Source organism: Chamaea fasciata, unplaced genomic scaffold, assembly GCF_029207755.1.
Source record: "Chamaea fasciata isolate MVZ Bird 193981 ecotype frontalis unplaced genomic scaffold, bChaFas1.0.hap1 SCAF_5, whole genome shotgun sequence".
Lineage (NCBI taxonomy): Eukaryota > Metazoa > Chordata > Aves > Passeriformes > Sylviidae > Chamaea > Chamaea fasciata.
The window spans coordinates 30,867,036-30,891,141 of record NW_027094090.1 but is presented as its reverse complement, the minus strand read 5'-3'; the positions used below and the strand labels follow the sequence as shown (position 1 = coordinate 30,891,141).

The window sequence follows — 24,106 nt, the reverse complement described above, 5'->3', positions numbered from 1 at the left end:
ACATACATATAAATTTTATTGACTTATTTGTGCTCATTAACAGCAGATGTTCTCTGTAGCCAAAAAAAAAAAAAACCCTCAGGAACTTCCTGGAAGAGAAAAGCAGACACGGTTGGTTAAAGCATGGCTGTTACTTTACCCCACCATGTGCTGTTTTTCAAGCTTATAGCAGTCAGATGGCTGATGGAAAATAAGCACAGTCATTTGTGAGGGCACAGGGAGTTATCAAGTAATAAAGGCTTTGTCTGATAAAAACTGGTTGGTTCTTGTGGGAGAAGAGCAAAATTCCTTCGAAAGGGTTAGAATGGATTTTTTTTTTCCACTGCTTGGAGTATAGGCTTCTCATTTAAAATATTTTATTTACTAATGCAAATAAAACTTTGGGGTTTTTTCTATATCCTTGAACACAGTACTTCACTCGATAATAAACTTACAGAAAATCAGCTGACAGCAGATCTGACATTCTGACATCTGCTTTATAAATCTCTTTCTTCTGGTTAATTACTGACAAGAATGCTAGGGATGAGTATGTCCTGAGCAAAAGAAAACAAAAAGTAATTTGGATGCCATGATGACCTTAGACAGCCTCAGATTTTGTATTTTAAATTTTTGGTAGATCTGAAAAATCTTATTAACAAAAAATATAGCTCAAGAGAGGAAAAAGTAAGATCAGTTCAGGGAACTGATAAACGGATGAATTTACCTGAATAAATAATAAATGGAGGGATGTCCTTTCTCTCCTGCATATTTACAGCTTTTTGAATGGAGCAGGTCAGAAGACTCAAAAGTTTACCAGAATTATCCAATTTTAACTTCAGCAATACCTACCAACATGACTGTTCAGTCTCTTATCAATTAAGTCAGCCATAAATGAGGTTATAAGTGGCTATTAAGTGAAAGTACCTGCTGAAATCAATTATACCATATGTACATAACCATTAACAAAGCTGACAGCAGTCCCCCACTCTTAAAGGCACTAATGGCAGAGCCAATGTACAGTATTTCCCACTTTTCCTTCTTCAGGGAGTGGGCACTGTAATCCCATCTCAGCTGTTTTCTTTCTAATATGGTTTCTCAAGGAAATGAGGCTTGTGCAGACAGACTGTCTGTCGCTGTAGCTGTCTCCCCAGGGACTTCAAGTTTCAGCCAAACTTACAGAGGAACAGAAGTTTCAGACATAATGTTAGACCAACAAGCTTCATAAAAATAATCACTGGGTAAAGGAGAAGTAACAAGCAAATGCTCTGACTGTGGGAATAAGAACCAAGCAAGTGAACGTGAGCTTTTTAGCTTTACTGGAGGCTCCATCTGGACAGGATACCCAGCAGATGCTTTATTCATTTGAAAGTCTTCAATAGGAGTTTGTAATCAAGCACAAATGCAAAGATTAAAAGAAAAGTTTTCATGTTTCAGGATTTGAAATAAATAATGGCTTTTTTCAGAACATTGAAATGAGAATAGAAATAAACAGGGAAAAAGAAAGGGTAAATCTTTACCATATGCTCTCTCATGTTCCCAAATATTTCTGCTTTACTTAATGTTACTGGAGGTGGTGACTAAAGCAATGGATTGTGGAAGCTTCTTATTCCAGCATAATGGCTTTTTCTCTACAAATAAAAGATGCTTCTCTCCTTCATTTGTAGGGTAGTCATTTTTCAGAATACTTTCTCTACACTTTAAAATCAGTCTCTAGTTCTAGACATCAATTTGTTTTCAACATTTGAAGTTCAAAGTATCAGATGTCTTGAAATACTTTCTGAATTTTCTGAATATATTAATTTTTCTCAGTTCTCCTTTTTTCAAACCCCAGGTGCTCAGATGCTATTAGCCATCCAGGTGTTTTGGAAATGAATCCCTATTAGAAAAGACCACAACCTCAACTGAGTACACTGACAAGAATACATAATATGCTCTTGAACTTACTCCTAATAAAAATGTATTCATTTATATACAGCCATTAACCACTATTTTGAAACTGCAATATGATCAAAGCCATAATCAGATCTCATAACTTTTCAGATCACATGCCTCAAAACATAGCCAAATTAAAAAAAATCAAAACAAACAAACAAACAAAAAAAAACCCTATTGTTTTTTAAATTAGTATTTCCCTTCTTACAAATATCAGGGTTTAAAGGGCACTCTCTGGCACCCCTTACTATGACCTTAGCCTAAAACAGATGCTGATTCTGACTTCTGCCTCTGCACAAGATACAAGCAAGACTGAGACAGCAGGATAGGGAATTCCAATTTTTGCAAACACAAGTTTACTTCAGAGCAAACTGCATTGAATGACACTGCAACCATTTCTGTCTTGAAACTGGAAAAAGAGAAAGGTTCTCTGAAAAATCTGAAGTGGGTCAGAAGCATGCTCCATGTGAGGGGTCACCCCAGCATTCTCAAAGGCACTGCAAACAAGAAGGCAGTACATAGTCATTATGGAGATGCATATGGAGATACATTATGGAGTTGCTGCAGTGGACTGTGTTGGTTTGTGGTTGTAACAAAAAGAATAAGCAGCATAAAGAACATGAGTGTGAATACAAACAAAATTCTACCCTTATAGTCACCCGTTCTGCTTTCAAGATGCACGGTTATGAATAATGGGCAATGTGTCCTTTAATTTCCAGATGATACATTGCCTAAAGAAATAAGCGCAGAAGCTGCCTTCATGTCCAGGATCGTAGTGACAGTTATGAACAGATTTTTCCTTATTTCCCTTTTTTTCCCAAAAGTAATTAATATTAATGGTGGTTGTGCTCATCCCTGTTATTATTGAAGCAAAGTCAGAGCTGTTTTAGCTTGGATTACTATGGATTACAAGAGCCTTTTCATTACATTGTCCACCAAAGTAATATACTATTTTATTTCTTTCCTACTCATATTTTTTATGCTATTTGTCAGCCACTTGTTAAAAGGACACAGGCTGGGTGTAAAGCATCATAATTGTTAGGAGATTTGGTTTCGTCTTTTATACAATGTAAAAAAAAAAACAAACATTGGTTGTACATCTCATAAAAATATTTTTATTGATTTGCAGCCATAACTCGTTGTCATAAGGAGTTACAAATCTTTAACTCCCTTTTGAAGGAATTTGTGTCAGAAACTTGCCTATCCTTTTCAGACATGTAGCTACACCCCCACACACCCTCTGAGCAAACTCACAGCACTGCTATACTAGATCTGGTGACTTTGTGTCAGCCTAGAGAATCCTGTGGCACTGTGATCTGAGGTTCCACATATTGGTCTCAGAATGGAGGCCCACAGCTCACACCTTGGGGAGAAGGAGATGCAGAGGAAGGCTGTACTGATCTTCTAGATGGGCTTTTTAATTGCTTTTGGTTTTTTTCTTCTTTTTTTTTCTATGCAATGCACCACCTCCTGTGCTTTCTCCCACTCTGTAAATTCAGGCACACTCGCTTGACAAATCATGTTTAAGACTGACCACTCATGATCTGCCATATTCAGGATGTGGGGTCTTAGAATGAGAAAGAAAATGTGGAGAAAAGCACCATGAAAAGTATGAGGGGGAGCAGGACGTAGGAGCCAATTAAATGAGTCACTCAATATAATAAACTTCAAGAACTTTCTCAATCTCCTACCAGTGCTGCATATCCACAAAACGGGTTTGAACTATAACTCCTGATAAATACAGCCACTCTAGTGCTGTATCCATGAACAATTAAAGCTGAGAGGGAGATTGTCCATCTTCCTTTACCTCATGACTGATATTGCAAATCTAGAGTATTCACAAATACTTTATATATTGCTGCAGGGCAGTAACCATGTATCATTAGAAAATCCACTTGCATGTTCTCTCTTTAGACAATATTTTACAGTTAGTGTAGGACGTCACTACATTCCATTATAATGCAAAATGAATCTGGTGTTCTAAAAAGATTTCCTGCCTTATTTTGGATATATGAGAGAGACATAGTGTTCCAAAAAATAAGTAATGCCTGAGGGCATCCAAAATCACCTTTTAAAGTCCATTACCCAGGTTTATTTGCATGAAGAACTGCATTTTAAAGGTTAAGTTACCTGTTATTACAGAAAAGCTACTATACTGCTTTAAAGCAGACTGCTCAAGGCCATAACAAATTACTTTCCCAAATGTCCTTACTTTTAAAGGCTCAATTCAGTGAACCAATAACTTACTGTTAATTTGTAACATTTTCTCAAGTTCTGCCCACGGAATAGAAAATGAAAATAAATTATCCTCCAGTGCTTAACAATGCCTTCCTTGCATATAAATATGCTCTGAAGATTTGAATACTGCTTAACAAGGTCTTTGGGTGTTTTTGAGATCTGCAAATCCGAAGATTTACAGACCCTAAAAATCCACAAAGCACACAAAGCCACTGACACCTCCATTCTTCCAAACTGATTTCAAGAGCAGATCTATCTCAAAATAAGAAGTCATCTCAGAACGTTCATTTATTTCTCATTCAATGTATGAAACACACCTTTGGATGGAGAATATCTCAGTCTAAGCTCTTTAAATGTTTTAGAAAGTATCTAGGACATAAACTGCATGTTCAGTAAGTTATACACAAACTTGATGGTGCCAGCACACAGCAAGTAAAGTAAATCAATTTGATAAACAGAGATATTTAAGATGTATCATTATATTTTTCCTATCTTTGGCCTTATGAAATCCTTGAGAAAACAAAGACATCAGGGAGGACTGCAAGTAACAGCAAATCTGCCAAACTGAGGAACTGATATTTCAAGTACTAAATAGGCATTTGAATGTAGAAAGGGCCAGAAGTCAGGGTTATATCAACAAATAAAAGTAGTATAAAGATTTTATTCTGAAATTTACAGAGTCCTAATGGGAAGCTCAACACTAGCCATTCTTACTCCCTTTTCAACAGCACTTACCAGTTGATGGCAATTCTGAGGATAGAATGAGAAAAGATGGCACTGGTGGACAGGTGATGTCACCAAACATTCCCTTTAGATCTGCAGAGCTATGAAAGTGAAAACAGGGAGAAACAGCATATGTCTGAGTGACAGGAAGAAAAGTCAGTTCTGAATGCCTAAGCATGAACTTCTTGTCCAGGTATGGAGTGAGTACAATCTTCTCACATCCCCTCACTGGTCTAAAGACTCATTTTCTTTGTCCTTAGTCTAATAAATAGCCTTCATTCCATGTGGGAGTAAAAAAGGAGCTTTTCAGCAGGGAAAAAAAATGAGTCTGATTTCTTGGAGACTGAGCAGCCTGGTGAGAAGTGTCCTGGTAGTACAGAAAAGTTGTTCTCAGGGTGAAGCTTTAAACTGGCGGGAAAGCAGAGCCAAAAGGAATCATGGAATGATTAAGGTTGGAAAAGACCTCAAAAATCATTGAGTTCAACCTTTGACCCAACACCACCATGACAACTAAACTATAGCACTGAGTTTCCATCTCCAATTTTTTCTTGAACACTAAGGTTGGTGACTCCACTAACTTCCTGGTTAATGTTTAACCACCCTTTCAGGGAAGAAATTATTCCTTATGTCCAACCTGAACCTCCCCTGGTGCAGCTTGAGGCCACGTCCTCTCATCCTGTCACTAGTTGCCTGGTAGAAGAGATGGGCCCCCAACTGGCTACAACCTCCTTTCAGGTGCTTATAGAGAGTGATGAGGTCTCCCCTGAGCCTCCTTTTTTCCATGCTAAACAGCTACTCCTCATATAATTTATTCTCTAGACCCTTCACCAGCCTCACTGCCCATCTCTGGACTCACTCCAGCACCTCAATGTCTTTCTTGAAGGGAGGGGCTCAAAACTGGACACAGGGTTTGAGGTGTGGCCTCACTAACACCAAGTTTAGAGGGGCAATCAACTGCCCTGCTCCTGCTGGACACACTATACCTGTTGCAAGCCAGGATGCCATTGGCCTTCTTGGCCACCTGGGCACACACTGGCTCATATTCAATCACTGTCACCAGCACCCCGAGGTCCTTTTTCATTGGGCAACTTTCCAGTCACTCTGCCCCAGGGTGAAGCACTACAGGGGGTTGCTGTGACCCGAGCCAGGAACTTTTCTTCCAAACACTTCAGGAATTTCCTAGACTGCCTTCTATCCACTGTGTTGAGTTTCCAGCAGACATCAGGCAGGTTAAAGTCTCCCAGAAGAACAAGGGCTGAAGTGTCAGCCAGCTGCTTAGAGAATAGTTCATTCATCTCTTCATCCTGGTCACATGGTCTACAACAGACTCCCACCAAGATGTCTGCCTTGTTAGCCTTCCCCCTGATCCTTACCCATAGGAACTCCACCTTACCATCATCATTTTTGGTGGCTTCACCTCGGCTGGATGCCAGGTACCCACCATCTATCACTCCCCCTTCCCAACTAATCAGGGTGAGAAAATAAGATGGAAAACAACTCATAGGCTGATACCAGGCAATTTACTAAAAAAAAAAAAAAAAAAAAAAAAAAAAAAAGGAAAAAAAAAAAAAAAAAAAGGTGAAAGTTTGCATGCACATTAACAAAGAGAAAAACCAATAATTTTATTCTGTACTTCCCACCAGCAAGCAATGTCAGGCCACTGCCAGGAAGCAGGGCTGCAGCCCATGTAGCAATGGCTCAGGAAAGCAAACACTGTAAATAATGAAAGTCCCCCACCTCTCCTCCTTTTATTAGCTTTTACATCTGAGCTGACACCATATGGTATGGAATATCCCTTCAGTTAAATCAGCTGGCCTAGTTGTGTCCCCTCCTAGGATCTTGCCCACCCCCAGCCTACTCATGGAGAGGGGAAATGCTGAGAGACAGGGCTAATGCTGTGCCAGCACTGCTCAGTTTGTAGACAAAGCACTGGTGTGTTATCAACACCTCTCCAGCCACCAAAGACCAGCACTGTGAGGCTGCCATGGGGAAAATGAACTCCATCTCAGCCAGACCTGTCTGCCACAGGGTTCAACCTTCATCCCTGCCAGACCTTCTTTTTGTTCCCTCCATCCCCTGAGGCATTGCAGGATTCCCAGAGTCACACAGACAGGGCAAAGGACATGTTCTGCTTCCAGGCATGCCAAAAGTGTTAGAGCCTTGACAGGACCAAGCATGTGTGCCTGTGTCCCACAATGAAGTCCAGACAGGGTCCACGGCCCACAGGTTTGCTTGGTGTCAAACTGGTATAGACTTTACTGAAAATATTTGTGCCAGCTGGGAGAAGTGGACTCCCCTCAGGTACTCATAAATCCGTGTTGAAGTCCTGGTGCAACTTGCCCCCCTTCTTGTGGGGGCTCAGAGTTCATGCAGAGGGACTGCAGGCCACCTCCTCCAGCTCACTGAAGTACCTTAACTCCCAGACTGGACTTGCACTGAAAGAGAATTAATTCAGGATGAAGAGAGGGGAATCACAAAAAAAAAAAAAAAAAAAAAAAAAAAAAAAAAAAAAAAAAAAAAAAAAAGGAATACGACACTCTGACACTTATTACTTTGTGATATCTAACGGCTATATTGTACGTAACCAGGACTTAAACTGGAGTCTGGAAATCTTTATTCCTGCATGAGCGCTATGGCAGAAAAATCATGCCCTTGCCAGATGCAGAGTGTAAGAGGAGAGAAGGAGGATATTCCTTTCTTTCTGTACCCCCCGCCTTCTAGTTAATCTCTAGCTCAGTAGTTACATTGCTTGTTCCTGAAGGTATTGTAAATTCCCTGCAGCCAAATGGCTTTTGGAAAAGTTTTTTAATGATCAATTTCATTATATAACTGTAATAAATTTGCAGTTTTAATAAAGAAACTTAATACTGAAGATACTAGAGGCATTTCTGTACTTGTGGGGGCTTTCAAGATGACATTGTAAATATTGTTATTAAAAGACCTTTCAAGCCCCATCAGTCTGTCTGGCACTGCACAGGATGTGAAAACAAGCACTGAAAAGCTTCCACTCCAATAGATAGCTTGGTGCAGGGGCAGGGAAACACAGGCAGGATCCTGATGGTTTTGAAAGGAGAAGACAGCTATCAGCAATTCTCTGCAATATGAATCTCTATTGGTGATGCCAGAAACCTTACATTTGTAAAGACTATCAAAAGAGAGGTTTCACATCCTAATTAATGTACTGTCAGCTTCACACAGCTTGTGCCCATGTATGATCAACAAAGATTTTGGAGAGGTACTGTTTTCACATCAGTGCCATTTGGTAGAGGAAAGATAAATACCAAATGTTCTCATCCAAATTAGATTTTAAAAAGCAATCTTCCTTCTAATTTAGTATGTAGCAAGTGACAAAAGCACCTTTATGTTGTGAAATAGCACAAAGAGTTAGATTGCATCATGCCACGTTCAAATTTGTCAGCATTCAGTGGGAACGAAGAATTGTTGGGCTTACAATTAGCTGTTTCCAGACTTACAAGAATCCTGTGGTCCTGAACTCCTTTCAGACCGTTCAATACATCCCTTGATCATGATTTCTCTGCAAAGTCTGCTTATTGGCAGGTGGCCTCTCTCTGTAAGTTGAGCAGCTCATGAAAGGATGATCACAACTCCCATCAATTTTTTGAGCATCTGGGCCCTGAGATCTCCAATATAAAAAGCAGATCCCAGTCAGTATTAGCGAGAAAAATAAAACTGGAAATCAAAATTCTAATTGCATTAAGTATTGGACTTCACTTTGATCTGGATCCTGCCTTCCCCTGAGCAATTATTACTATGTCCAGATCTCATGGCTGGAATCTAAATATCTTAGCTACAAGCAGTACTGGCACTTTGCACCTACCAGTCCTCCACACTTACTGAGGTCTGAACAAGCTGCAACAAAAATTCTGAGTATTTTAAAAGCAGTTTACTTCAATCAAAATGTGCACAAAACTCATAAATGGACAGCTACTCCATTGGCTAACACAGAAGGAATTTTCATTCCGTAAGTCTTTAGGAAGAATTCAGGCTCAACATTTTTAGTTTTGAAAGCAGAGGAAGGAAGACTACAAAAGTGATTACCCTCTTCCTCAGACTGTAGTGGTAATGTGAAGGAAGACTACAAAAGTGATTACCCTCTTCCTCAGACTGTAGTGGTAATGTGATTAACTTAAATATCACCCAGTATTTTGTAGTATCAAAGTCATCAGGAAAGTTGAATGGTTTAGTCTAAATGAAGACAATAAGCTTCTTCAAACAAATGAATATTCCAATGGAGAGTTTGAAACAAAGCAGTGTTCAATTGATAACCTCAGGATTAAAATTACTTCAGTGCAGTACAGCCTAAATGCATAGAAATTCAGCACAAAATAAGAATGGTGAATGAAAAGCTGATTTTTTATGATAAGGTGGTGCTTAAAAAGTCTTTTAAATCAATAGCAGAATCACTTATATCTCACCAGGCTGTGACCCATATTGAATCTGATCTTTAACATATACCTTGTAACGTACTAAAGAATTTTCGTTTTTCCTGTAGGGTGAATTCTACGACAAGGAGCCTTTTAGCTTTATATGTAGCCACGAACCCTCATATTAAAAACCACTTTTCTATGTGCCCTTAAAGGAAAAGGGTGATTTGCAGCAGTTATAATATGCAAGCCCATTGCTGAGAACTGTTCTATAACTGTATGTCTGGACGACAAAAAATCCACGATGTCTGTTATTTGCTAAAGCAGCCCGTGTTCAGTTTTAATCTCTCAATGTAGGGTACTCTAAATTATGAATGCAAAGTCGTGAGAAACTTGGCCGGGCGGGGTTAAAATCGGTGTTCAACGGAAGTAAACGTGGTCTTTGGCTCCCAGCTGCACCTTTGCCTCTTCATGATCTGGTCACGCTTCTCAATTTGAATTGCAGCAGTTTTCCTACAGATTCCATTGTCAAGAGAATACCTGTACATGGCAATTAATTTTAGCTAATGCCTTTTATCATTTGCTAGACTCCTCTGCTCTGATCAAAGCCTAGTTTACTACGAAGCTTCCTTGGGGTTTGACCATTTAATTAACCGAGGACGATTTCTAGAGCTAACACAAAGCCTTTTACATTTACCCGCGCCTTACGAACCCCCCGCGGTTCCATCTCCGCACACGGGGAGTTCTGATGCATTTTTAACGAGGAACCGTGTCTTCGGCTGCGCCCTCCCGAAAAGGGAGATCTTTTCCCCGGGCTCTCTGCCCCCCGGTCCGGGCGTCGAGCAGCTGCAGGCGGGCCGGGCTGGTGTGCAGCAGAGGCAGGGGCAGAGCCCACCCGAGCAGCGGAGCCTCTCCGCTGCCGGCGGGGGCAGCGGCGGGTGAGGAGCGGGGCCGGAGCGGGGCGGAGCGGCGGCAGCCCCCGGCGGCGAGGGGCGGAGCGGGGGCAGCGGTGCGCTCCTCCCCCGGGCACCGACGGCTCGGTCCCGCTGCCGCGGGAGCTCCCGGGAGGACGTCGGGGCGAGCGGCGTGGGGTCGGGTCGGCTGCAGCGCGGCGCGGGAGGCAGGGAGGGCGTAGGCAGGAGGGCATAAAAACCCGCTGTGTCGCCGCTGTGAGTGAGAGTCTCCTGCGTTCCCTCCTCACCCGCGGCCGGTGCCGAGCTCCGGGCCTCAGCTCCGTTCCCGGGGGCAGCGGGCAGCACTGCCTGCGTCCGCGGGGGAGCGCAGCGGAGCCGCTGCCGCGCTCCCGGCGTCCCGCAACTTCCCCGGAGCCCGGCGAAGCGCAGCATGCGGGGCAGGGGCTGGAGGCGGCGGCGGGGCCGGCATCGCGCTCCCCGGACATGAAGCGGCCATCGGAAGCTCCAGGTAACGCTGCCCGGTGGGGTGACGGAGCAGACATCCCCCCGGTGGCCGGGGTATGACGGGGGGCAGGGTCCGGAGGGGCAGGAGACGGGGCTGAGAAGGGCCGCCGGAGGCGAGCGCAGCCCGGCCGCGGGCGGGGGCGAGCCGGTCCCTGCCTCCTCCACGGAACGGCGACAGTGGCCGCGCCTGCCCGGGGAATCGGTCAGAGACCCCTCGGATGCTTGTGGGTGCCCCCGGTCCGATGCCGGTTTAGCCTGCTCGGTCGCCGGGGTCGCCGAAACTTTGCCCTCCGCCGACTCCCGGTAGAAATCTGGGGCTGCAGCGGACAGTCCCCGCCGTGAGACTAGCAGAACACCCCCCCAAAATCGTATGTTAAGGGGGTTCCTGTGAAGTTTAGCCCTCAGATAAATTTTTGGAGGCGGTGAGGATCCTTCGCTGGGCAACTAAACTTTCGTAAGATCTGATATTGCTTGAAGACTGGTTACTGATGCTGTAATAGGCACTGCCACTTATCATTTAATTTTTCTTAATTATTTGCTGATCTCCTTAGCAACTGGAGTAACTTGCGAGGTTGAAGCTTGATTGCAGCTTGATTTACAAAGTCACATTGCAAAAGGGATGAATTTGTTGTTTCACTGATGCAAATGTCCCTTCTACTCTCTCAGAGGGATGAGAGCTGCAGAGATGTTGACTTCACGTAGCTGGTACTGCTGTAAAGAGACTGTTGATTAGTCCAGCTGAGGCTCTGTTGCACGTCACCCACTTGCTCTTCTGTGTCTCGGTTTTCTTTAAGACAAGCGAGTTACAGTGTTTTAAGAAAAAGATCTCTTTTCAAGGAAATTCAATCTTTAGTGAGGGATTAGTGGGAGGTGATAGTTTTATCTGGCTAAGGTTACTAGGACAAATTAATCTCTAATTCAGCACAGTTGAGGTCTGGCCAGATGCTGGCCGGAGAGAACACTCCATTTGCCTTGCTGATCTCAGGATCAGCTTGCTGCAAGTATGATGTAAAGCCATTTTTTCATCACTGTTAGGTCCTGCACCAAGCACAGTTTATCCCAGTTCAGGGATTTAGTCCAATGGATCAAGACATCTCCCAGATGTAGCTCACCAACAGTCTGCTGTTCAATCCATCATGTCACTAAATCTCGTGGATTACGATGTTTGGGTAATCTGTATCTGGTGACTCAGAGATGCTCAGCACAGCTGTCAGGAAGATTTGATGCAGAGTGCCTTTTCCACTCAGGAGTGATAAAGGCAGAGTAGAGCCTGGAGACTGAGGGAACGTGGCTGCTGTATGAATATTTCCTCTGACAGTATCACACACACAAGGAATACAAGCTTATGCAGATCTTTAAAATGTAGTTTTTTTAAAATACTAATTGCATAGGTTGCCATTATTCTATATGTAATTAATGGCTGCATCATGTACTTGAACAGGATTCATAAAGTTGGGACTAAAACCATGAATAATTATACTTGTATAATATTGTTGTTAAAATTCAATAAAACCTCATTCTAAAAATCACTTTTGCTTCTGAGTTCATGAGGAAACTTTGTCAAATGTCATGCTACAAAAAAAATAGGGCTGTGAGAAAACAAACACCTGAGCCATAATTTTTGTATTTCATGTTATAATTGACGAGCACAGCCCTAATTCATCTGATATGTGGACTGGTATAGGAGGAGAGAACCTGTGTGGACATTGGAAGTCAATGAGAGGTGCAGAGATGTATTAATGTCTTGTGGGCTGGTGAGACTGGGGCGAGACTCAAGAGAAGACAGTCACAGGAGATGTGGTGCAAGGGAAGGGGTAGGGGCATGTAGAAATGGTCTGAACCTTCTGGAGGATGAACGAAGGTCTTTAATGTTTTTTGAATGCTTGATCTCTCTAGGGCCTCAACACTATTCCTGCAGCAGCACAGCAGGCAACAGGGTTGTGTGCAAATACTTGCATTTTCACTGTGCAGAAAGTAACAGCCAGATGTGGGATTATTTGCATCACCAATACACAGAAAAATGCTTTACAGTAGGAATAACATGTACCAATAGGATTTTTTTTAACAGTGCAAAGACTAATAGTAGTGTTTGCAAAATCATTCAGGTGAATTTTGACCTCCAGTCCAATTCACTGCTTCGATTAAGAGATGTGCTAAATAAGGATATTTTAGCAAAGTCTCAAGTGATCTGTGAGAGGTAGTTTGGAGTACAGGTTCTGTTGGAGAAAGAGCAATAAGCCTGAAGGTACTTACAGAGGATGAGAAAACTGGTGTAGATATTATTAATGTCATATTAGTGGGAGAGAGAGCCTAGAGAAAAGAGTGTTTAGGACATTAGTTGATCTTCAAATGATAATTGATGGTGAGACTGTATGTTGCCTGACAGTTCTCTTTTCCATAAGCAAGTCTAGGCACTCCTTACTTTTAAAAACAAAAAACAAACAAACAACCGCCTCAGAAATAAACAAAAACAACAACAAATATACACATTAAAAAGATCAAAACCAAGAACCAAATCCTTAGCTTCTCTAGAATGTGATTGGTTGTAGTCAGTTTTGCTGTAGTCAATTTCTGACCGCAGAGGATTTTCCCTATGCTAGCATATCCCTAGGATATGTCCCTCCTTTCTTTTTGAACATTTATGAAGCATGTGCACCATTACTGTTCAGATGAATCATCTCAGGGAGTAATGTGTTTTTGGCACTGAACTTAAAAAATTGCACTTTAACATCACAAAGAAATTATTTCTTTGAACGGAATTCAAAAACAAAACTCCCAACCATGCCCTTCACTTTACTATAAATCAGAAAAGGTATCTACCCTGCTCATTCAGAAATAATGGTGAAGTACTTGGCCAAAGTTTGTTGGCACACGTTAGCTGATAGCATTCAATAGCAATATCTCTCTTAAAAAAATATGCAAGATTGAAATTTGTGAAATAAGACTTCTCTAAGACCTGAAGTAGCGTTACTGGGATGGAACAAAATGCCAGGTTTTTTTAATATAGGTTTAATTGTAGGCTTTGTTCTTCTTGCTACTTAAGGCATTATAACCCAGAAATGTTTATGCAGATTTTTTGAGTAAGTTCAAATGATCACATACCCTATAAATATTTGTGTTGAACATGCTTGGCTTTGCAGAACATCCTGGGTAATTTGTGCAGAAGATATGGGAAACACAGATTGAGAAGAGCAAGTTGCAGCTCAACAGTCCTACTCTCCAAAAGAGCAAAGAGCTTGTTGGGAATGTAGGCATTATTCTGTGAGGTGGGCATGGAAAGGAAGGCTTCTGCTCATCAGACTACTCTCTAAATACTCTTGGGTGTCCTGTGGTATGTTTAGGATATCGATAATTTGGATTTGCCCTGCCAGAGAAGGCAAGTTATCTGAAACAGTTTTCATTTTGCAACTCCAGTGAGCTTTGAAAATGGACAATCGAGTTTTCAGCCCTTGTGAACTGGTTTTGTTCCTTAGAACTAGGAGGTATTATGCTGGTATACACCAGTGACTGATGTCTGCCCATGTGACTTGGTTGCAGACTAGTTTGGAGTTTCTGGTAATTGTAGGCATGGACAGAAGCAAACATGCAAGGTTATCTAGTGTATTAAATTTGGTAACCCTTACAAACCTGAGCATTGATCTAGTATGTCCCATTTGGAGTATCTCCAGGGTCACAGTTACATTCAACATGGAGGATGAGTTTTTTAAGTGCCATTCACTTGTTGCAAGTCAATTACGTTAAAAAATTAGGTTGCATTGCTGGCAGAATCAGGCATTCACATGTTAGTGGGAAAGGCAACCATAGCAGCAACTGTTCGTCTCCTGTTTTGTGGATGCTTTATAATCTAGTCTTCAGGTGCGTGGTTTTATGGTAATGTAGTTTTCAGATGCCTTGCTTCATATAGTAGACTAACTAAATGAGCAATTACTAAATACCTTTTTCATCTGCCAGTGTGTTTTCATTGTGCCTTATGTCTGTATGCTATACAAATTCACACTGTGGTACAGACTTATTTTTGATGGCAGTTTCTCTAATGCTTCATAGGTTTCACCCTCTAGAAGAACTTGTATCTATTGTTGCTGCAGACTACCTAACTGGCAAAAACAACTAAATAAGGAGTTTAGGACTGGTTAAAAAATACTTCTCTGGATTGCTAACTTTGCATTGAAAACCCCATACAGTAAGAGGCTTCAGGAGGCTTTTAAAGCCTAGAAGAAGTTATGAGTCCTGATAATAAACTTTAATTCAAACCAATAATTTTATTTTTACAATATTTCTATAGCTAAAGTCGTGTTAGTATATCCCTTGTATAAACAAGGGATCCCTATGCAATCAGAAGTGCCAGACGGAGTCACAGCATTTTGACTCTCATCTCAGCACTTCCTCAGATCAGTCCATTCCAAATTTAACATGCAGAGGTTCCTTATTGTTTTCATTATTTTGTAATGCTCACCAGTTCACATAGTTTGCCCGATTTCACAGGAGTTCTGTGGCAAAGGCTAGGACAGCTGCAGTTCTCAGGGATAAGGATTTATCAAGCTCTTAATGTAAACACCCATTCTTTTCCCAGTCCTTCCTCAGAACCTCTGCACAGTGTCGGGAAAGGTTTTAGGGGGAAAATTGAGCAATCATGGAACCAAGGACTGTATATAAAATCAAAAATGGAAAGAAAAATGTAATTCTGACACTACTTTTGAGCATTTGACTTGGCAGTCTTGCAACTCTCTTAATGTTTGGGGGTTTTTTTTGGTTGGTTTGTTTGTTTGTTTTTTGAATGCCAACAAAACCAATGTATATATAAGTTCTTGTAAAAGGTGAAATGTTCCATTCTCCCATGCATGCTGCCTTCATATTTTTTCTTTTAACGGGTCATTGGAAGGTTCAGCTCGTTAGTTTCATAGCACATCTTCTACCACTTGACTTAAGAGTAGATTTGTCAGCAGAAGACAGCAGCCTGCCAGATTGGCAGAGGGTTACAGAAGAGGGAAATAAAGAACTGAGGAGGAGTGATTTATTTTTTTTTTTTTTTTGCTTTTGGAATATATAAATTAATTGCATTAGTAATCTTAGGTTCTTGAGTAACAGATGTTATTTCTCTGGAGAGGTGTTCTCCAAGGTTTACCTCCTGAAACTCTTGTTTGTCTTCTGTTTCTGCTGTTTGTCTTCTGTCCTCTTCTTTTTCTTTACACCCTTCTCATCTGCATTTCCAGTCTCATATGCCTTAACTGACTTTTACATCCTCAGACTACCTCCTCCTCAGTTTCTTTAGTAACAGTGATGATGTTCCATTAGCATGCACCTCCCCTGGTTTTGCGCTTTCTTCCCTGTGTGTCTCTTACCCTTCTCTCTCCCCTTCTTTCACTATCCCTCTGCCCTGCTGCCGTCCACCATTTAGGTCTCGATTGTAATTTTTTTGCCCTCAAGGCTCATCTTTTCTTCATCCATCTTGCAACATTAGAGAATACAATTTATTCTTTTATTCTCCTTTCTATCTGAGGCTTCTTCTTTCTCCTCATCCCACTGTCCACAGGTTCCTGGCCATAGCCACTCTCAGCTGCACAGAGCAGACATTGCAGGGTTTGTCCTGCTAAAATACTGCTTCAAACTGATGGGTGAGATTGGAGAAATGAGTTTAGATAATAATGTGGGGGCTGAATACCTCATCTGAACTCTGAAGGGATGACGGTAATCAGTGCAGGTGAACTCACCTGTGAATTTACTGACAAAATCTAAGCAGGTACCAGGGAGAGCAAAAATGAGCAGAAATGTTTATTCCTCTGCTATGTATGTGTACATTTTCTCAGAAGATGGCAAAAAGCGTATCTCTTAGCACAGAATCACTACTGTGCCAAATCTTGCATCCCTGTTTAAAACAATACTGGCTCTAAAATATTCTCAGAAAATAGTATCCTTGGGGTTTTTCTTATCTACATATGAGCAATTTTTTTTTCCTTTACTAAATTTTGAAAAACAGCTGACTCATTCTAACTGAATGTTCCCAAAACTTGTGCCTGAGGTTAGCACTAGACACAGATTTCTTCCCCATTACTTATGTTGGCAAAGGTAGAAGCAGATTACAAAGTATCGTTATTGAACAACTTTAATAACTTTCAAAATAGGCTGTTGCTACCTGAACCATAAGTCACTGATTTTTTTTTTTATAGGAAAGAAATTCATATGACATTTAGAGCTAGACAGGCTGAGAAAATTCTTTGCTTGAAAACGTGTGACATTTTCTGGTTGTAAAGAAAAGCATGTTGTAACTACTTCCCACAAGACAAGAAAAAAAATTTTAGGATGAGGTTTTTTCTTGCTCCTTCTGGGAATTCTATCTGTGTTGGTTTGGAAACAGGTAGGGGATGCCATTGCCAAGTCATGCTCTACAGAGAAACATTTCCAATTTATTTAAATGAACTCTCAGAAATTGCATTGCTGTGTCCAAGACTGAAGAACAGTTGCATTCTTTTTGAAGACAGAAAATACTGTATCTACAGTATATATATTGACACATGAATGCAGAATTTCTTGCTTACATGAAACCAGCATTAAGTTTACATCACCTTAGAACTAGATTTTACTGTTAATTGTATGAAACCCAAAGGATTAATTAATTCCCTATATTTTTCAAAAGGCATAGGAAATCAGGCAGAGTATGAATGGTAAATGTTAACGTGCTGTACCTCTGTATCCTTCTTTTGACAGCAACGAGTGCAAAGCTAACTGCACAAGTAATCTGTGGCAAGGAGCACCGGGAGACAGCTAAAAGACAGTGACAATGCCTTTAAACTGGCGGACACTTCCTACTCGACCTGGAGTTTTTAAAGTGAACTGCAAAGGACTCGCATGCCTCTTGCTCTTCACCGTGAGCGTGTGTGGCAGTGCCCCGGGGATGTGTCCGGCAGCCTGCATCTGTGCCAGTGATATTGTAAGCTGCACAAATAAGAACCTCACTCGAGTGCCAGGAAATCTTTATAAATGCATGAAAAGGCTGGATCTGAGTTATAACAGAATTGGGATTTTGGAGCCTGAATGGGTCCCAGTGCTGTCTGAGAAACTGAACACTTTAATAGTCAATCATAATAGCATTAGCAGCATTAGCACTGGAAGCTTTTCCACAATTCCGAATCTGAAGTATCTGGACTTGTCATCCAACAGCCTGAAAACACTGGGCAGTCCTGTGTTTCAGGAGCTAAAGGCACTGGAGGTTCTCCTGCTGTACAACAATCAAATAACACAGATTGAGTCTTTAGCCTTTGGAGGATTGTACAAATTACAGAAACTGTACCTAAGCTACAACTTGGTCTCTCATTTCCCACTGGACTTATATGTTGGAAAACATAAACTGACAGACCTTGTGTTGCTGGACATCTCCTTTAATCATATCCAGACGATGCCTATTCAGCGCCTGAGTTCAGTGCCAGCCAAACAACTTAGTGGAATTTATCTTCATGGCAACCCATTCTATTGTGACTGTGTCTTGCACTCCATGCTAATCTTCTGGTATCAAAGGCATTTCAGCTCAGTAGTGGACTTCAAAAATGAGTACAGCTGTTTGTTGCAGTCAGACCCAAGAGGTCATAATAAACTGCCTTTACTGCACGACAGCGTTATGAATTGCTCTGAAAGTACCGTCAACAGCTCTTTCCAAGCCTTTGGGTTTATTCACGATGCCCAGGTTGGTGACAGGCTGATTGTACACTGTGACAGCAGAATCAGTGGCACGGGCACACAGTTTGTTTGGGTTAGTCCAGACAATAGATTGCTGGAGCCAGACAGGGAGACCGATAACTTCAAGGTGTTTCCTAATGGCAGCCTGGAGATAACAGATGCCCAGCTAGAGAACTCAGGGCTGTATTTCTGCATTGCAATAAATAAGAAAAGACTATTAAATGAAACCATAGAGGTCAGAATAAATGTTAGCAATTTCACAGTGAACAGGTCCCATGCTCATGAGGCATTTAATACAGCTTTTACCACCCTTGCTGCATGTGTGGCCAGTATTATTTTAGTGCTGCTGTATCTTTATCTGACCCCCTGCCCGTGTCAATGTAAGGCAAAAAAGAAGAAGAGGAAGCTGAACCAAAGCAGTGCCCACCCATCCATACTGAATTCCGCACTGCCACAAGAGCTGCCAGCTGACGAGAAGAAGGCTAGCACTGGTAAACGGGTGGTGTTCCTGGAACCCGTGCACGAACCAAAACAGAGTCAGAATGGGAAAGTAAAACTTTTTCCTAATGACAGTGTCATTACAGAGAGCATCTTAAAAACTACTCGAACAAAGTCTGACTCTGACTCTGTCAACTCTGTGTTCTCAGATACACCTTTCATGCCGCCAGCTTAGTTTGCTGCCTGTGTTTGTATCGTGCAGTTCATTTCTGAATACCTCCTTTGCCTGTAGCAAACCATCAGGACAAACAAATAAAAAGAGTTAAAATGTTTTAAAAAAAAAAGGTATGTTTTGCCAGTCCTTGATCTGCGTCTCTTCTCTTTACAGGCTGTGCAACACCAGCACCTCGTTTGGGAAAAGCAAACAGCTTGTCATTATTGTGAATGTTTTTTAATGCAAGCTTAGCCTTGGTCTTACTCTCTCGTCCATACACAGCAATTTCTCGTGTATGTTTAGAGACACTTTCAGAGCATACAGCTGACTCTGCAGAGGCAGGGGCTGACCCCTATGCAACACCCAGTCAGGCTGATAACTCAGCTCTTCTGAAGTGTGCACAGAAGCAACTTAGGGAGAAAAATGTCCAGACTTTCTGTAATTCCTTTCACAGGCTCATAAAATCTTTACATAAAATCACTGCAGGAAAAAAGTCATGATTTTTCTTGGACTGCTTGGCACAAAAGGATTAAATTTGCCACTGGAACGCCTAGCAGCACTGCGTAAATGTTTGTGGCCTTCAACTGATAATGTATTTGCAAATAATTGCTTGAAAATATTAAATGAGGGGCATTATAATAATTTTATTCAAAATGTAGTCATGAGATTACTTGTGAAATGTGCTTATATTTTTTTATAAATGTTTCATGCAATGAAAACAGGTAGAAGTTAACATGCTACCTTTGCAGTTGCCTCAGTCAGAAAATGAAAGTTGTCAGGCATGAGGACTTACACAAATCAGCAGTAACTAATTAAGCTGTGATAATTGGATTGATTATAACCAGTTGTCTTAACCTTCACTGCTCACTGTATGTTTGGCATCACATGGTACACAAATCTACCACCATCACCAGGGCCCCTGCTTCATCTTAGGGGTGAGTGACTTCTCTTCAAAGATAATTGTGAAATCAGGGAAATATTTCAGTTATTTTTTTCAGTGGCACATGGTGTCCACAGCCTTATTAAGTTTACTTCCTAAGTTGTTGTTTTTTTCTTAAAAGGGGAAATGAAATATTTGGACAAACTCATGAAAATATTAAAGACTTTACACAGTCTAAATTCAGAAGACACAGGTTTTACCTCGACTTGGCCCTTGTCTTGAATGTACTGCTTTCTTTTTTGCGTGTATCACAAAGTTCATGAGTCTGGTAACACTGACCTGAACTGGTTATGCAATATAGGTTGCATGAAGCATGTATTATAGCAAGCATTCTGTTCTATTTGCTTTTTCTTTTTCTGTTATATATGCTTTTTGCTCTTTTTTTTGCCTTTTTTTTTTTTTTTAATTAAGCTTGCTTACCTTGGGGCTGGGCTGGACTTTTCCAATCTTCCTCACATTGATAAGTAGCAACTTCAAAGGAGTTTCTCAAGTAATTACAACTTACCAGAGACAAGTAAATGGAGCATGTCTGTCTCATTCTGTTTTGGGGGAATATGCTGAAAGAGTAAAGGATAAACTAAATCAGAATCAAAGGGCTACGTGGTATGGCAACTATAATTTCTTTTCAAGAAGATTACTGCAACAGCCACTTGCCATTTTTTGTGATTTATTTTGAGAGGCGTGTCAACATGCTAAAGCTTATATCTGGCTGAGCCAAAGCTATTTGCTATGGAGAAATCCTTTTGCTAATTGCTTGAAGACAAGCTATCTGGCAAACAGATTAGCTCAGGAAAGAGTGTCTCTGTATTGTGTACAAAGTATGTGGAATTATAAAAAAGCTGGAGATATGAACTCAGATATTCAGGGAAATGGAAAATGGAAATTATTTTTCTAAGTAGAGGGTAATAAATATTGAGGAGAGGAAGATGATCAGAAGTTTGGGTCTTTCATTTGTATATTTATCTGTGTAAATTTAAAAATAGCTTCTGCTGTCAAGCAGGTTAGTGTCCTTTCATTAAGCTCTTTCCCTCTTTCATCTGTGTATAGGCAGTAACTCAAAATCTATATTTTTACATATAAATTATGATGGAAAAACAGTGATTGTCTTTGCTAAAATCAGGTTGAGTCATCTGTCACTGTGGCAAAGGTTTGACATTGTCTCCTTCTCGAAAACTTTTTTTTTTTTTAAGATTTTAGTAAGCTGCATGATTTCCTACTATTTCACATGTATGTTTGGTGAGTGAGTGGATGTCCTCTGTGTTGTGCAAGGAGATGATGGGTGACCCAGGGCCAGAGGGCTGAAATGGTGGTGGGGCAGAGTGGGAAGCAGAGAGACAAATACTCTGCTGACAGTTGTACAGATCAGTTACAGCTCTGGGCAGATGTTATGCTCTGTTGTCATACATCAGGTTGATTGACCCAGATTTCAGTGTTTACACAAGAGCGCGGATGGTCAGTTCCAAATTGGGCAGAAAAATAAAACAGGCAGTATGGCTGGGAGGCAGATACGCTCCTCCTTAGCAGCTACAGCTGAGCAGGTACACTCCACTGCTCTTTCTGGCACACAGCTCTGGGAAATTATGTCCTTGCCTCTCTTCTGTTTCCAGTAGCACACATGCCTGCAAGCGTCAGCTTTTGTGGAGTGTGTTGGAAACAAGTCATGTAAAGTCAGCATGAAACTTCTCAGGTCAGTCTGGAGTACAACAACAGCAGCTGCACAGTCACATTGTCCCTGTGTTCTCTACCTGTAGTGGCAGTAGACAAGTAAAGGTGCTTGCTGGTCACCTCTTCTGACCTTGATAAGATTCAGTGTCTGACTCAGACCACCTCACTAACAATGAACACATTCAATGTCTGACTACCCCTCAAATACACTGAGCAGCTGCCACCTGTGCTGGAAGTTGAGGGTGAGCCAAAGTGCTTTCCTGACAGCAGCCTTTAATCTGTAGTTTGTTACATTAGCCAATACTATGTGCTTTTAGCCCAGTAATATACCTTCTGCTTGCTAGGCAAGTGGTGCTCCAAGTTAGTAATGTGCCTGTCTCCTTAGCATCACTTCAAAAAGTCAGATTTCTAAGAACTGCTAGTTTGTGAGTATCAAAGAAGTAACAGATGATATAGCTCATTCTTCTGAGCAGCCAAAATCCTAGGGCAAAATCTTGGTTAAACCAGAAACTTTAATTTAGGATTGCGCAAGATGACTTCTTCCCTCTAGAGTAAATCAACCTCCTTTGGAGTGCTTTTATACCTTGTCTACAGCCTATTCCTATGCACCTCTCATGTCTCTGAACTGGATGAAAATAAACCAGCCTTTATGGGCCAAATCATGCTGTTGTGGTTATCTCTAAAGTAATGCAGCAGTGTCTCTCCCCTGTGACTGCAGCCACTGGTCATCCCACCCGGCACACCCTCCTGCTCTCATCTTCAAGGCTGAGTTGTCACCATTTGGCCCTGGCAGATGCAGGGGCCTTTTCCAGCCTCTTCTCTTCCTTCATAGCTTTCAGCTTAAGGACTGGCTATCAGAAGATGATTTCTGGATGAACTGCAAAATTGCTGTAAGAGATTATTTGAATTGATAAATTAAAACAACTGCTCCCAAGTGGCTTCTAAATCATGAGAGCTGACATTGGAAAGTAGGGGCTAGTAGTGGCGTAGGATATACATTCAATTTACAGATTCAGGAATTTAGATTTTTCTTTCTTTTTGTTCTTTCTGGTAAACAGTACTTGAATCATTAAATATATAGAAAAAAGAAAATGCATATTTAAGGATTTTTTTTTCCTCTGTTACTTTTTCATTTGTCCAGTGGTGCTCAGATATCAATAAAAGGAGAAATTTGAGGTTAAAGGGGATAAGGGCAAGAAATAATTTGAGCTAAAGTTCACTTGATATTTTAAAAGAAGGCTAATTTCTTAGCTCTTGTCTTCAGTGGGTACATGTTAAAAAAACAAACAAAAAAACCCAAAACCAAACAAAACCCCCCCCCCAAAAAAAACCCAAGCATTTATTACCTAAATACAGATTTCATGGGTATTTTGGAGGTTCTATATGTTAACAGAGTTCTGACGGTAATAAAACTATGAAAATGATCCATACAGAAATTAAAGAGTATTATTAGTAGTTGTTTCTGAACAAGAGGTATCCCAAATTTGCTAAAGAAATCATGTCATAGATAAAAGGACCATACTTCTCTTCCTTACTTAAATTAAATTTCTAACATTAACAGTAAAGAAATGGAGAAAGTATTTTTCTTGTGAATTACTGGCTTATGTTCTGATTTTGTTAGGAGGATTCTTTTCCTCGTATGAATCTATTTTCCTTTCCTTTGCAGAATAATGTAATTAACTGGAATAATACTTTCTCATTTAGTTCTCCTAATGAAGTCTACATTTAGTGGGGAAGGCAAGGAGGGTCAAGAATTATATAATCAGCTTGACATCACCGAGATGTCAGGGAAAGTTAGTTGTGGATTTAAGTATTCTTTGATCAAACATGAGACTATTCAGGCATAAACCTGTGGGTTGTTTAATTTAACTGATATTTTCTGTCTCATTTGAATAATTCAAAAATTGCATATTTTAGGTTTTTAAAAGGAGAAAGACTATTCCTGAAACTTCCTGCATCAACTTGAGTAAATTGATACAGAAACCATCAGTGATGTGGAACAACTCTGTTAGCATAGAGTGACTCTGGTATATAGGGAGGCTGTCCAGTCTATGTGAAAAATTCTCATGACAGCCAGGGTTCAACTGTATTTCCTAGGCAAGCTAGAGCCAAATTTCATTATACAGATCTTTCCTAGACAATTGGGAAGATGTTTTCTTCAGTGAGAACACCTTTACAAATTCAATTGCAATCCCCATTTAGGCCTTACTGCAGATCCCATTTTGAACTCAGTGCTTTTATTTGCACTTTTGAACTATGCATGGAACATAATAGGCTGCCACAGCATATGTTCCTATATATTTTCCCATATATAGGGATATCAGGAGAGGGAAAGAGTAATTGAGGGGGCGTGAACGTGTTTGCTTGAGAGCTGCATAGTATGGTACACTGCCAATTTCCTCAAGGGTGAGCGGTCCTAAATTCAAAATGCTCATCAAATCCAAACAAATTTTAGACACCCTCTCCAGAGGGGGTAGAGACTCCGATATGTGAGAGCCTCAGCAAG

General features: G+C 41.0%; 1 protein-coding gene across 1 annotated transcript; it reads left to right on the top strand.

Annotated features, from left to right (window-relative positions):
- Positions 1–10,327: 10,327 nt before the first annotated feature.
- Positions 10,328–19,421, top strand: AMIGO2 (adhesion molecule with Ig like domain 2). The gene is made up of 2 exons (XM_066184572.1): positions 10,328–10,679; positions 17,378–19,421. Exon 2 carries the CDS (start codon positions 17,451–17,453, stop codon positions 19,014–19,016), a length of 1,566 nt encoding a protein of 521 aa, XP_066040669.1. The 5' UTR covers positions 10,328–10,679; positions 17,378–17,450; the 3' UTR covers positions 19,017–19,421.
- Positions 19,422–24,106: the final 4,685 nt, after the last annotated feature.